Below are 16122 nucleotides of genomic sequence, written 5' to 3' on the forward strand. Positions count from 1 at the left end.
AAAACAAAAACCACCTAGAGCCTCTATTCCAGCTGCTGTGGAACTCTCCATCCCAGTTTGCCCGGTCACAGTTTTGTGGTTATGACATGCTAAAACGGTGGCTAGACATGCTGGGATGTGTAGTTCCACAACTAATGGTGGGCCACTAGCTGCATACCCATTCACTATGGGTATTACCCAGGCACAGTACAATGGTTACAGCAATACCAGACAGCTTTTGGGAATGATCTCTCTGCATATAAAATACACATTTCATTGTTATCTATTATGTTCAGGAAATAAATGTCAAAACTTACAGTCATTCAGAAATGCTTGGCTTTGTACTTTACTGTACACTATCAGCAAAACAAAAAGCTATTTACAAGCAACAATTAGAATAGAATTGCGGGTGGTTATAATACAAACCCTGCCGTCCAAACCAATCCAGTATTTTTAGCTTTGATTAGTAACAATAGTTCTGGAGGAGGGAAACACTCTGCTTATAGTATACAAGTATAAAAAAAAATTAATTTACATTATAAAAAGCACTTAATATACAGTACAATCTGTAAAATTCAACTGAAATTCATTTCCACAATATATTCCAGTCTTTAATTGGTTTAGACGGTCATTCCAAAGGTAGCAATCACCATCTGGATAGCTTTTAATGGGTCTACAATCTCCCTCATGTTGTCTTTTCTTAGCACCCAGTCAGGCTTAATTCTGGAGAGAGAATCAGGAGAGAGATTTTAATTTAAACAGGGATTTATAAATATTTGACACGAAAAGTCCATTAGATAACAACAACTAAACCGGACACTCACTATTAGGCCGAACAATTAAATAAATAAAAATGACAAGCATTGCCTGGAACTTGTGTGGTGCATATATGGTACTGCAATGGCACGCCACGCAGCATTGTCAATATAAAATATATACAGCATATTCAAACACATAGAATAGGAAATAGGACAGTAAAAATTAATACCTACCAGCAAATCCTTTTCTCGTAGTCCATAAGGGATATTGGGGGAAACTAGTACGATGGGGTATAGATAGGGTCTAAAGAAGCCAGTGCACTTTAAAATTATTCAACCGGGTGTGCTGGCTCCTCCTTTATGTCCCCTCCCACAGGCAGTTATAGGTAAAAACATGCCCGAAGGAGAAAGGGCATATATGAGAGAAGGAACATGATAACAGAAAAGGTGGTGAGATTTACACACCAGCACACCACTAACATACAACAAATAGCAACGGCTGGTAACAGCAACAGCTGAACAGGTAACTATAGAACAAGAACCTGCAGAAAAGTCCATGCACTGAGGCGGGTGCCCAATATCCCTTATGGACTACGAGAAAAGGATTTACTGGTAGGTATTAAAATCCTATTTTCTCTAGCATCCATAAGGGATATTGGGGGAAACTAGTACAATGGGGACGTCCCAAAGCTTCCAGAACAGGCGGAGACTGCTGCAGCATCACCTGCCCAAACTGGGTATCCACTTTGGCCAGGGTATCAAATTTGCAGAACAAAAGTGTTCTTCCCCGACCAGGTACCAGCTCAGCATAGCTGCAAGGCCCAGACTCCACTGATCTAGTAGAGTGGGCCTTTAGAGACTTAGGAACAGGTAAGGCTGCCAACACATAGGCCTGTTGGTAAATCCAACGAGCAATGGTCTACTTTGAAGCAGGGCAACCCGTCTTCTGCGCTTCATAGAGCACGAACAAGGAATCCATCTTTCTGACCCGGGCTGTACGCTTGACATATATCTTCAAGGCACGCACAGCATCCAATGCCTCCGGAGGGGCAGCAGGGTCAACACTGGATGGAACCACAATAGGTTGATTCAGATGAAAGACGGAGACAACCTTTGTCAGGAACTGCTGTCTAGTCCAGAGCTCCGCTCTGTCCTCATAAAAGACAAAGTACAGACTTTTACACTATAATGCCCCCAATTCTGAAACACGTCGAGCAGAAGCCAGGGTCAGTAACATCACCGTCTTACACGTGAGGTACTTGTCTTCCACCGTCATCAGAGGTTCAAACCAGGAGGACTGTAGAAATTTCAACACTAAATCCAAATCCCAGGGTGCCATAGGCGGCACAAAGTGAGGTTGTATGTGGAGTACCCCTTGCAAGAAGGTCTGAACTTCTGGCAACAATGCCAATTTCTTCTGAAAGAAAATGGAGAGAGCTGAAATCTGGACTTTAATGGAACCCAGACGTAAGCCCTTATCCACACCAGCCTGCAGGAAATGTAGGAAACATCCCAAGTGAAACTCTGCAGGCGGATACGTGCGTTCCTCACACCAAGAGACATATCTCCTCCAGATTTGATAGTGTTTTGACGTCACAGGTATCCTGGCATGAACCATGGTTGCAATAACCTTCTTGAAAAGGCCCTTGTGAGCTGGGATGTTCCGCTCAACCTCCATACCGTCACACGAAGTCGCCGTAAGGCCGGGTAGACGAACGGTCCTTGTTGAAGGTCTCTTCTGAGTGGTAGAGGCTAAGGGTCTTTGACGAACATGTCCAGAAGATCCGCATACCATGCACTCCGAGGCCAATCCAGTGGACTCCTTGATTCCTGATTCGCTTTAACACTCTTGGGAGCAATGGGATCGGCGGAACAGGTAGACAAGCCGGTACGGCCAAGGCGATGCCAGTGCATCCACTGCCCTTGCCTGAGGGTCCCTGGTCCACGAGCAATACCAGGGAAGTTTCTTGTTGAGACGAGAAGCTATCATGTCTATTTGTGGGTAACCCCACCGGTCGATGATCTGCTGGAACACCAGATGGTGGAGTCCCCACTCCGCCGGGTGGAGATCGTGATAACTCAGGAAGTCCACCTCCCAGTTGTCCACACCTGGAATGAAGATTGCTGACATGGCTCTTGCATTTCTTTCCACCCAGAGGAGTATCTTTGACACCTCTCGCATGCAGGCTCTGCTTTTTGTCCCTCCTTGTTGATTGATATATGCCACCACCGTGTCATTGTCCGACTAACTGGATCGCATGATCCTGGAGCAGAGGAGAGGCTTGAAGAAGAGCATTGTAGACCGCCTTAAGTTCCAGAATGTTGATTGTACGGACACTCGAGTAGGTCGGAGCACCATGCGGACATTCTCCTGAAGTGTTTTCGCCATGTCCTCTGGTAGAAACACCTTCTGGGCCACAGTATCCAGCAACATCCCCAGGAACAGGAGCCTCTGAGTTGGCTCCAGGAGCTCTCTGGATAGTGCCTTTATCAGAAGATCGTCCAGATAAGGGACCACATTGATCCCCTGGATCCGGAGTTGAAGCATCATCGCCGCCATCACCTTTGTGAACACCCTCGGGGCTGTTGACAGGCCGAAGGGCAGTGACTGGAATTGGATGTGATCGTCCAGCAGGGCAAACCGCAGGTACGCCTGATGAGGAGGCCAAATCGGAATATGGAGATAGGCGTCCTTGATATCCAAGGAGACCATAAATTCCTGTTCTTCCAGGACCGCAATCACTGCTCGCAGGGATTCCATTTTGAACTTGAACACCCTCAAATAAGGATTCAAGGGTTTCAGATTCAGAATGTGTCTGACCGAACCGTCCGGGATCGGCACCACAAATAGGTTTGAGTAAAACCCCTTGCTGCGTTGCGGTAGTGGGACTGGATCAATGAAGTGGGAAGTGGGAATGAAGTGGGACTGGACCAACTTTCGGATAGCCTGTTGCATATCCACCAACGCTGCTAAGCTTGATTTTAAAAAAACTGTCGAACTACAGCTTGTAGCCTTGAGAAACGAGCTCCCTGACCCAGGCATCCTGGCAGGAGGTCTCCCAGACGCGGTTGAAGTGACACAGTTGGGCTCCCACCTCGACGTCCCCTCGGGGTGGGTGGGCACAGTCATGCTGAGGCCTTAGTGGAAGCAGAACTTGTGGACTGTTCCTGAGAACTGGTACTTGCAGGTTTTCTGGACATACCTCTGGTGCCTCTAGCCGCATTGGAGGCACCTCTGGCCTTCGATCGAAATGTGCAAGACCGAAAGGACTGGACAGACGGTCCCGGATAGGAGCGTCTCGCTGGCGGGGCCCCAAAGGGGAGAAACATGGACTTCCCAGCTGTATCTTTGGAAATCCATGCATCCAACTCAACCCCTAAAGCCATTCCCCAGAAAGGGGAAAGGATTCCACATTCCGTTTAGATTCTGCACCCGCAATCCACTGACGCAACCACAAGGCCCTGCGCGCCGACACCGCCATAACAGATGTCCGAGCATTAATGTTCCCCATCTCCATGAGGGAATCAGAGGAAACAGGTAGTGTCCTGAATGTGCTTCAGGAGGGTTACCATAGTAACTAAGGGCATATCCCCCGAGAGGCCCCCCTCAATTTGCGTGGCCCAAGAATGAATAGCATGGGTTATCCAGCAACCCGCAATGACCAGTCTTTGTGAAAGGCTGGCTGCAGTGTATACAGATTTTAGGGTAGTCTATTTTTCGATCTCCAGATCCTTCATAGTAAAGGAGCCCGGGGCAGGCAGCACCACCTTCTTAGACAGGCGAGAGACTGAGACATCCACACCAGGGGGTTCGTCCCAAAATGTTCTACCTTGAGGAGCAAATGGGAAAGTACGAAAACATTTTTGGACACTTGGAATTTTTTGTCTGGATTTTTCCAGGCCTGTTTGAATAAGTCATCTAACTCTGGAGAATCAGGGAAAGTGACATTAGGCTTGTTTTGGACAAATAAAAACGACTGCTGTGACGCAGCGTCCTCTAGAGGAAGCTTTAACACGTCCCTTATAGCCAAAATGAGGGGTTCAATACCCTGAGTAGAATCGGGATCCCCACTAATGGGATCCAGGTCATCCCCATCATCTTGAATATCATCATCATCTGATAGCAGAGCAGGTAAACCACACTTCTGTGGATCTGCATGAGAGAGGAGGGGCTGTGCATCTGCCCATGCAGCTAAATCTGCAACAGATTGTTGCAGTAGCTGAGTCTTCTGCACATTAGCAGTGAGCTGGGAAGACATATCCGACATCATAGTCTTAAGTGACATACACTACACAGCTTTTGTTTACCCATATTTTACAGAAACGCAACAACATACACAAACACACAGTTACAATGCAAGCCTGCCCTACTGTATGTGCGAGGAGACACAGATGAGAGAGGACACCAGCACACCCTGAGCTGCACAGCCCCAGTGAGGCTGTCAGCTTTCTAAACACAGTAAACACTAACAATTTAAGTCCTACAGAGGATCAGGATAGTGTACACAAGCGGCTCTCCCCCTTTGCTACACCCTGTACCAGTTTTCCAGCGTGTCCTGTGACGCAGTACTAATTGCGCTCCGGAGGCTCAGCGGTACACAGCGCGGCGCTTTGAGGGGCGCCCTGAGCCAGCGCCTATACCCTACACTGGTCACCAAGGCTGTCAGGGACCTCGGTAATGCTGCCGGCACTATAACTCAGGCCAGTATAAAGAGTTGAAGAGCGGGAAGCAGTGCCATGTTCAGGGGGCGGAGCTTCTCCTCAGAGTGGGCCCAGCAGCGTTCAGCGCCATTTTCCTGCCTGCAGATCCAGAACAGAGACACTGACAGGGAGTGCTGTCCATCCACATAGCTCCAGCTATCCTGTGCGGTACCAGGGGGTTGTAGAAGGGGGGTTGGGAGGCTGTGAATTTACTGTGTAGTCTGTTAAGGTACACAGTCAGCGCTAGGTAGTTACATTATATCTACATAGGCAAGTGCTGTGTGCGCGCTGGCTCCAAGCTCTGTGTTTCTCTGTGGCATACTTAGGGGGAAACTGTGTCTGACATTTTCCTGTGTGTGTGTGGGGGGGGGGGGGGGGGGGGGGGGGGGGGGTTGTTTTCTCACATAGCCATGTCTTGGGACTCTGTGTCTTATGCTGCTGAGGACATTTCTTCTCCAGAGGAATCCATTCCATGTACACAGGAATGTAATGTCTTATCTCAGATCCCTATTAATGAGCCTGAGTGGTTGTCCTCTATTAAGGGAATGATCTCTCAGATCTCTACTAGAGTAGCTCATACGGAGACTGAAACTCAGGTTTTAAAGAAGTCTATGGCTGTTTGGTCAGGTTCTGTTTCAATTCCTTCAAAATACCCTAGCACAGGCATTCCCAACCACGGTCCTCAAGGCACATTAACAGTGCAGGTTTTAGTGATATCCAGGCTTCAGCACAGGTGACTTAATTAGTAGCTCAGTTATTTTGATTTAACCATCTGTGCTGCAGCCTGGATATCACTAAAACCTGCACTGTTAGTGTGCCTTGAGGACCGTGGTTGGGAATGCCTGCCCTAGCATATACCCACAGAAACCTGTACTTGCCCAGATTATGCAAGCCGACACGGATACTGACTCTGACACGGCAGACGGTGATGGGGATGTGCTGAGGAGGGCGGCATCCCTTGCAAAGGGGGTGCAGCTCATGATTGAGGCCATTAGAGATGTGTAAATTATTACTGACACCACCTGAGCAGGTTGAGGAGGCTTACTTTACAGACAATAAGAAAGCCTCGCTAACCTTCCCTGCATCTAAAGAGTTAAATGCTTTATTTGAAAAATCCTGGGAAGCCCTGGAGAAGAAATTCCAGATCCCCAAAAGGGTTCTGCTTGCTTTTCCTTTCCCGGAGGAGGATAGAAAAAAAATGGGAAAACCCACCCATTGTTGATGCATCTGTTTCCAGACTGCCAAAGAAGGTAGTTTTACCTGTCCCTGGATCTACCACGTTAAAAGAACCGGCTGATCGTAAGATTGACACTACGCTCAAATCCATATACACTGCTTCAAGGGTGGCGTTGAGGCACCCTATTGCCTGTGCATGGATTTCTAAAGCTATAGTAAAGTGGTCAGGCATGTTACTAGAGGATTTGGATACAATTGATAGAAGTGACATTGAATTATTTTTACGTAACATACAGGATTCTGTGTGTTCATGGTGGAATCCATGAAGGACCTGGGTACGCTGACTGCACGGATATCTTCCATGTCCGTCTCAGCTCGCAGGGGTTTCTGGCTATGCCAATGGTCTGCAGACGCGGAAACCAGGAAAGGTGTGGAGAACCTACCCTACACAGGTCAGGCTCTATCTGAGGAAGCATTGGATGCGTGGATTTCGACGTCAACCGCGGGTAAGTCACCTTTTCTTCCCTCAGCTACGCCTTCTAAGAAAAAACCCTTTTCTTCATCTGCATCGCAGTCCTTTCGGACTGCTAAGACAAAAAAAGTCCAAGCCTCCTACCACCTTCTTTAGAGGTCGTCGTGCAAAATCCAAAAAGCCGGCACCCGCAGGCTCCCAGGACCAGAAACCTGCTTCTGGTTCCTCAAAATCCTCAGCATGACGGTGGACCGCAAAGCCTGGAAGATGGGCTGGTGTGTGCGGGGCTCAGACGTTTCAGTCACGTCTGAGTGTCAACCGGACTGGATCCCTGGGTATAGGATATTGTGTCCCAAGGGTACAGACTGGAGTTTCAAGAACTTCCGCCTCACCGATTCTTCAAATCAGGCTTCTATCCTGCAGGAAGCCATCCAAAAACTGGAAGAGTCACAGGTCATTGTCCCAGTTCCGCCTCATATGCAAACCACGGGTTATTATTCAAACCTTCTCGTGGTACCGAAGCCGGATGGTTCAGTCAGACAGATTTTGAACTTGAAATCGTTAAACCCTTATCTGAGGGAGTTCAAAATCAAAATGGAGTCTCTGAGAGCAGTGATCTCAGGTCTGGAGGAGGGAGAGTTTCTGGTATCCCTGGATATCAAGGATGCGTACCTCCACGTTCTGATTTGGCCGCCGCACCAGGCTTATCTCAGATTTGCTCTGTTGGACTGCCACTATCCGTTCCAGGCACTGCCATTCGGCCTCTCCACGGCACCAAGGGTGTTCACCAAGATGATGGTTCTCCTCCGCAGACAGTGGGTGAACATAATCCCATATCTGGACGATCTGCTGATAAAGGCATCAACCAGGAAAAAGTTGTTGCAGTCTATTGCTCTCACGACTCGTCTGCTCAGGGACCATGGTTGGATCCTAAACCTTCCAAAGTCATATTTGGAGCCGACAAGGAGATCGTCTTTCCTGGGGATGATCCTCGACACGGAAGTGCAAAGGGTGTTTTTACGGGAGGAGAAAGCGGTGGTGATTCAAACAATGGTCCGGGATTTCCTGAAGCCCACCCGGGTATCTGTTCATCAGTTCATTCGCCTTCTGGGGAAGATGGTTGCCTCCTACGAGCCTCTACAGTACAGAAGATTTCATGCTCGATCTCCTGGACAACTGGTCGTGGTCTCATCTACATTTGAACCTGAGGATTTGTCTGTCACCGAAAGCAAGGATTTCACTCCTCTGTTGGTTGCTAATGTCCCACCTTCTGGAGGGCCGCAGGTTCGTTATTCAGGACTGGATCCTTCTAACCACGGATGCAAGCCTCCGGGGATGGGGCGCAGTCGCTCAAGAGGAAACCTTCCAAGGAAGGTGGTCAAGTCTGGAATCTAATCTTCCAATAAACATTCTGGAACTAAGAGCCGTGTACAACGGTCTTCTCCACACGGCACATCTTCTGCGAGATCGAGCTATTGAAGTGCAGTCGGACAATGTAATGACGGTGGCCTACATAAACCGACAGGGTGGAACGAAGAGCAGAGCTGCAATGTCAGAGGTGACGAGAATCATCCTCTGGGCAGAAAAACATGCGTTGGCGCTGTCAGCAATCTTCATTCCAGGAGTAGACAACTGGGAAGCGGATATCCTCAGCAGACACGATCTCCATCCAGGAGAGTGGGGCCTACATCCAGAGGTGGTCACGGAGGTGACAAATCTTTGGGGGGGTTCCTTAAATAGACATAATGGCCTCAACAAGAAGCTTCGGAGGTATTGTTCCAGGTCGAGACACCCGCAAGCAGTGGCGGTGGACGCTCTGATGTCTCCGTGGGTGTTCCAGTCGGTGTACGTGTTTCCTCCACTTCCACTCATCCCAAGGATTTCAAAGCTCATACTGAGAACAAGAGTTCAGGCAATCCTCATTGCTCCGGACTGGCCAAGAAGGGCTTGGTACGTGGATCTTCTGGATCTACTGCTGGAAGATCAGAGGCCTCTTCCTCTTCGGGAGGACCCGTTACAACAGGGGCCGTTCACTTATCAAGACTTACCGCGGCTACGTTTGACAGCATGGAGGTTGAACGCCAGATATTAGCTCGGAAGGGCATTCCGAACAAAGTCATTCCTACCCTCATACAGGCTAGGAAAGGAGTAACGTCTAAATAATTATCATTGCATTTGGAAAAAGTATGTATCTTGGTGTGAATCAAAGTTTCCTACGGTGGAGCTTCAACTGGGACGGTTTATCCTCTTCCTGCAAGCAGGTGTGGATATGGGCCTGAGGTTGGGATGCGTAAAGGTCCAGATTTCAGCCTTATCCATTTTCTTCCAGAAACAATTGGCTGCCCTCCCTGAGGTTCAGACCTTTTTGAAAGGTGTTCTGCACATCCAGTCTCCCTTTGTGCCACCTACAGCGCCCTGGGATCTTAACGTGGTGTTGCAGTTCCTCCAATCGGATTGGTTAGAGCCTCTACAGGAGGATGAGGTCAAGATTCTCATGTGGAAGGCAGTCACTTTGTTGGCCTTAGCATCTGCTAGACGTGTGTCGGAGTTGGGGGCTTTGTCCTGCAAAAGTCCCTACTTGATCTTCCATGAAGATAGGGCTTAGCTCCGGACACGTCAGCAGTTCCTTCCAAAGGTTGTGTCGGCTTTTCATATCAACCAACCTATTGTGGTGCCAGTTGCTACTGACTCCTCAATTCCATCAAAGTCCTTGGATGTTGTAAGGGCTCTGAAAATCTATGTGAAGAGAACTGCTCATCACAGAAAACTGGACTCTGTTTATCTTGTACGATCCCAAGAAAATTGGGTGTCCTGCTTCTAAGCAGACGATGTCTCGCTGTTACAGGTTCACTATCCATCATGCATATTCTACGGCAGGATTGCCGTGTCCAAGATCTGTTAAGGCCCACTCTACTCGTTAAGTGGGTTCTTCCTGCGCAGCTACCCGGGGTGTCTCGGCTTTTCCAAGCGGCTACTTGGTCTGGGTCGAACACATTTGCTAAGTTCTACAGGTTCGATACTTTGGCCTTTGAGGACCTAAAATTTGGTCAATCAGTTCTGCAGGAGCCTCCGCACTCTACCTCCCGTTCTGGGAGCTTTGGTACATCCCCATGGTACTAATGTGGACCCCAGCATCCTCTAGGATGTAAGAGAAAATAGGATTTTAATTACATGCCGGTAGAGCAGGCTTCATCAACCAGTGTGCCGTGGCACACTAGTATGCCGCTACCAGTTGCAAGGTGTGCCGCGGAGCCAGAGCAGCTTCCTGCACCTTCAGAGTGAACTGTTGGCTCTTCTTAGAGGATCAGTCGTGCTCCAGCCGTGCCCTATGCCTTGAAGATGCGGCAGTGAGATGACATTGGTCATGGCTGCCGCATGTCCCCACCCAGCCAGCCCACCCGCCTGCATACACATCTTACAGTTCCTACCTGCATACACAACTTTCCTTGCCCACCCACATCCACACCTGCCCGCCCGCCCGCTGCTCAGTATTCGCAGCACTCCACTATGAACAACCCCCCGCCACTGAGGGACAGGAAGGAGGACAGCTGACCGGTAGGGGTTAATATTTGTTTTTTAGTTCTCCCGTGGGGAACAATAGGATTTATGTGGGGAGAATAAGGATTTATGGGGGGGAACAATGTGAATAATTCATGTGGTGAGCAATAGGATTTATGTGGGAAGCAATGTGATTGATTTATGTGGGGAGCAATAGGTTTTATGTATTGAACAACATGATTTATGTGGGGAGCAATGCGATTGTTTTTTCTGTGTAGGCCAATGTATGTGTGGATTTGTTTTTACTGTGAGGGCCAATGTGTGTGTTTTCTTTCGTTTTTTTCTGTGGGGAACTTATGGTGTGCCTTGGCAATTTGAAAATATTGTCGGTGTGCTGCGAGTAAAAAAAGGTTGAAAATCACTGCCGTTGGAGGATGCTGGGCGCCCACCCAGCGCTTCGTTACCCTGCAGTGGTTACTTGGTCAGAACGGCTTTGTTCTTAGTTAAGTACTGCGTTATTACTTGGTTCAGTAATGTTATTCTGCTGTTGCTGAGTTTTCAAGCTAGTTAGCTTGGTTTGCCTTGTTTGTGTGAGCTGGTGTGAATCTCGCCACTATCTGTGTTAAATCTTTCTCGAAGTTGTCAGTCTCCACGGGCACAGTTTCTAGACCGAGTCTGGTAGGAGGGGCATAGAGGGAGGAGCCAGCCCACACTCTCAAACTCTTAAAGTGACAGTGGCTCCTAGTGGACCCGTCTATGCCCCATGGTACTAATGTGGACCCCAGCATCCTCTACGGACTGCGAGAAAAGGATTTACCAGTAGGTAATTAAAAATAAGAATTTACTTACCGATAATTCTATTTCTCGTAGTCCGTAGTGGATGCTGGGAACTCCGTAAGGACCATGGGGAATAGCGGCTCCGCAGGAGACTGGGCACAAAAGTAAAAGCTTTAAGACTACCCGGTGTGCACTGGCTCCTCCCCCTATGACCCTCCTCCAAGCCTCAGTTAGGATACTGTGCCCGGACGAGCGTACACAATAAGGAAGGATTTTGGAATCCCGGGTAAGACTCATACCAGCCACACCAATCACACCGTACAACTTGTGATCTGAACCCAGTTAACAGTATGATAACAGAGGAGCCTCTAGGAAGATGGCTCACTACAACAATAACCCGATTTAGTTAACAATAACTATGTACAAGTATTGCAGACAATCCGCACTTGGGATGGACGCCCAGCATCCACTACGGACTACGAGAAATAGAATTATCGGTAAGTAAATTCTTATTTTCTCTGACGTCCTAGTGGATGCTGGGAACTCCGTAAGGACCATGGGGATTATACCAAAGCTCCCAAACGGGCGGGAGAGTGCGGATGACTCTGCAGCACCGAATGAGAGAACTCCAGGTCCTCCTCAGCCAGGGTATCAAATTTGTAGAATTTTGCAAACGTGTTTGCCCCTGACCAAGTAGCTGCGCGGCAAAGTTTTAAAGCCGAGACCCCTCGGGCAGCCGCCCAAGATGAGCCCACCTTCCTTGTGGAATGGGCATTTACTGATTTTGGCTGTGGCAGGCCTGCCACAGTATGTGCAAGCTGAATTGTACTACAAATTCAACGAGCAATAGTCTGCTTAGAAGCAGGAGCACCCAGCTTGTTGGGTGCATACAGGATATTTTCAGGGTCCTGACAACTTCTAGCAACTTGGAGTCCTCCAAGTCCCTAGTAGCCGCAGGCACCACAATAGGTTGGTTCAGGTGAAACGCTGAGACCACCTTAGGGAGAAACTGAGGACGAGTCCTCAATTCCGCCCTGTCCGAATGGAAAATCAGATAGGGGCTTTTGCAAGATAAAGCCGCCAATTCTGACACGCGCCTGGCCGAAGCCAGGGCCAACAGCATGGCCACTTTCCATGTGAGATATTTTAAATCCACAGATTTAAGTGGTTCAAACCAATGTGATTTGAGGAACCCCAAAACTACATTGAGATCCCAAGGTGCCACTGGAGGCACAAAAGGAGGCTGTATATGCAGCACTCCCTTGACAACGTCTGGACTTCAGGAACTGAAGCCAGTTCTTTCTGGAAGAAAATCTACAGGGCCGAAATTTGAACCTTAATGGACCCCAATTTGAGGCCCATAGACACTCCTGTTTGCAGGAAATGCAGGAATCGACCCAGTTGAAATTCCTCCGTTGGGGCCGTCCTGGCCTCACACCACGCAACATATTTTCGCCAAATGCGGTGATAATGTTTTGCGGTCACATCCTTCCTGGCTTTGATCAGGGTAGGGATGACTTCCTCAGGAATGCCTTTTTCCTTTAGGATCCGGCGTTCAACCGCCATGCCGTCAAACGCAGCCGCGGTAAGTCTTGAAACAGACAGGGTCCTTGCTGGAGCAGGTCCCTTCTTAGAGGCAGAGGCCACGGGTCCTCTGTGAGCATCTCTTGAAGTTCCGGGTACCAAGTCCTTCTTGGCCAATCCGGAGCCACGAGTATAGTTCTTACTCCTCTCCGTCTTATAATTCTCAGTACCTTGGGTATGAGAGGCAGAGGAGGGAACACATACACCGACTGGTACACCCACGGTGTTACCAGAGCGTCCACAGCTATTGCCTGAGGGTCCCTTGACCTGGCGTAATACCTGTCCAGTTTTTTGTTGAGGCGGGACGCCATCATGTCCACCATTGGTTTTTCCCAACGGTTCCCAATCATGTGGAAGACTTCTGGATGAAGTCCCCACTCTCCCGGGTGGAGGTCGTGTCCACTCCCGGAATGAACACTGCTGACAGTGCTATTACATGATTTTCCGCCCAGCGAAGAATCCTTGCAGCTTCTGCCATTGCCCTCCTGCTTCTTGTGCCGCCCTGTCTGTTTACGTGGGCGACTGCCGTGATGTTGTCCGAGCGGATCAGCGCCGGCTGACCTTGAAGCAGAGGTCTTGTTTGGCTTAGAGCATTGTAAATGGTCCTTAACTCCAGAATATTTATGTGAAGTGATGTCTCCAGGCTTGACCCCAAGCCCTGGAAATTTCTTCCCTGTGTGACTGCTCCCCAGCCTCGCAGGCTGGCATCCGTGGTCACCAGGACCCAGTCCTGAATGCCGAATCTGCGGCCCTCTAGAAGATGAGCACTCTGCAACCACCACAGGAGAGACACCCTTGTGCTTGGTGACAGGGTTATCCGCTGATGCATCTGAAGATGCGATCCGGACCATTTGTCCCGCAGGTCCCACTGGAATGTTCTTGCGTGGAATCTGCCAAATGGGATTGCTTCGTAGGAAGCCACCATTTTTCCCAGGACCCTTGTGCATTGATGCACTGAGACTTGGCCTGATTTTAGGAGGTTTCTGACTAGCTCGGATAACTCCCCGGCTTTCTCCTCCGGGAGAAACACCTTTTTCTGGACTGTGTCCAGGATCATCTCTAGGAATAGAAGACGAGTCGTCGGGATCAGCTGCGATTTTGGGATATTGAGAATCCAACCGTGCTGCCGCAGCACTACTTGCGATAGTGCTAACCCGACTACCAACTGTTCCCTGGATCTCGCCCTTATCAGGAGATCGTCCAAGTAAGGGATAATTTAAAACTCCTTTCCTTCGGAGGAGTATCATCATTTTGGCCATTACTTTGGTAAAGACCCGGGGTGCCGTGGACAATCCAAACGGCAGCGTCTGAAACTGATAGTGGCAGTTCTGTACCACAAACCTGAGGTACCCTTGATGAGAAGGGTAAATTGGGACATGACCAGAGAGACCATATAATCCCCTTCTTCCAGGTTCGCGATCACTGCTCTGAGTGACTCCATCTTGAATTTGAATCTCTGTATGTAAGTGTTCAAAGATTTTAGATTTAAAATAGGTCTCACCGCGCCGTCCGGCTTCGGTATACCAACAGCGTGGAATAATACCCCTTTCCCTGTTGCAGGAGGGGTACCTTGATTATCACCTGCTGAGAATACAGCTTGTGAATGGCTTCCAATACCGCCTCCCTGTCGGAGGGAGACGTCGGTAAAGCAGACTTTAGGAAACGGCGAGGGGGAGACGTCTCGAATTCCAATTTGTACCCCTGAGATACCACCTGAAGGATCCAGGGGTCCACTTGTGAGTGAGCCCACTGCGCTCTGAAATTCTTGAGACGGGCCCCCACCGTGCCTGAGTCCGCTTGTAAAGCCCCAGCGTCATGCTGAGGACTTGGCAGAAGCAGGAGAGGGCTTCTGTTCCTGGGAACTGGCTGTCTGCTGCAGCCTTTTTCCTCTTCCTCTGCCACGGGGCAGAAAAGAGGAGCCTTTTGCCCGCTTGCCCTTATGGGGCCGAAAGGACTGCGCCTGATAATACGGCGTCTTCTTATGTTGAGAGGCTACCTGGGGTAAAAATGTGGATTTCCCAGCCGTTGCCGTGGCCACCAGGTCTGATAGACCTACCCCAAATAACTCCTCCCCTTTATAAGGCAATACTTCCATATGCCTTTTGGAATCCGCATCACCTGACCACTGCCTCGTCCATAACCCTCTTCTGGCAGAAATGGACAGCGCACTTACTCTTGATGCCAGTCGGCAAATATCCCTCTGAGCATCACGCATATATAAAAATGCATCTTTTAAATGCAATATAGTCAGTAATATACTGTCCCTATCCAAGGTATCAATATTTTCAGTCAGGGAATCCGACCAAGCCACCCCAGCACTGCACATCCAGGCTGAGGCGATTGCTGGTCGCAGTATAACACCAGTATGTGTGTATATACATTTTAAGATATTCTCCTGCTTTCTGTCAGCAGGTTCCTTAAGGGCGGCCGTATCAGGAGACGGTAGTGCCACCTGTTTTGACAAGCGTGTGAGCGCTTTATCCACCCTAGGGAGTGTTTCCCAACGTGCCCTATCCTCTGGCGGGAAAGGGTATGATGCCAATAACTTTTTAGGAATTATCAGTTTTTTATCAGGGGAAACCCACGCTTCATCACACACTTCATTTAATTCATCAGATTCAGGAAAAACTACGGGTAGTTTTTCACACCAAACATAATACCCTTTTTAGTGGTACTTGTAATCTCAGAAATGGGTAAAACATCGTTCATTGCCTCAATCATGTAACGTGTGGCCCTACTGGAAGTCACATTCGTCTCTTCACCGTCGACACTGGAGTCAGTATCCGTGTCGGCATCTGTATCTGCCATCTGAGGTAACGGGCGCTTTAGAGCCCCTGATGGCCTTTGAGACGCCCCGACAGGCCCAAGCTGAGTAGCCGGCTGTCTCATGTCATCAACTGTCTTTTGTAAAGAGCTGACACTGTCACGTAAGTCCTTCCATAAGCCCATCCACTCAGGTGTCGACCCCCTAGGGGGTGACATCACCATTACAGGCAATTGCTCCGCCTCCACATCAGTTTCCTCCTCATACATGTCGACACAAACGTACCGACACACAGGGAATGCACTAATAGAGGACAGGACCCCACTAGCCCTTTGGGGAGACGGGAGGGAGAGTATGCCATCACACACCAGAGCGCTATATATAGACAGGAATACCACTATATAACGTGCTTT

At 49.0% G+C, this 16122-nt stretch overlaps 1 protein-coding gene across 1 annotated transcript in view; it reads right to left on the reverse strand.

Annotated features, from left to right (window-relative positions):
* Positions 1–297: 297 nt before the first annotated feature.
* ASPM (assembly factor for spindle microtubules) overlaps positions 298–16122 on the reverse strand; it is a 330682-nt gene continuing 314857 nt past the window's right edge. The window contains exon 30 of the mRNA XM_063940119.1: positions 298–702. Coding sequence (XP_063796189.1) covers positions 600–702 — 103 coding nt within the window. The 3' untranslated portion in view covers positions 298–599. The remainder of the gene's footprint in view (positions 703–16122) is intronic.

Source organism: Pseudophryne corroboree, chromosome 9, assembly GCF_028390025.1.
Source record: "Pseudophryne corroboree isolate aPseCor3 chromosome 9, aPseCor3.hap2, whole genome shotgun sequence".
In the NCBI taxonomy this organism is placed as follows: domain Eukaryota; kingdom Metazoa; phylum Chordata; class Amphibia; order Anura; family Myobatrachidae; genus Pseudophryne; species Pseudophryne corroboree.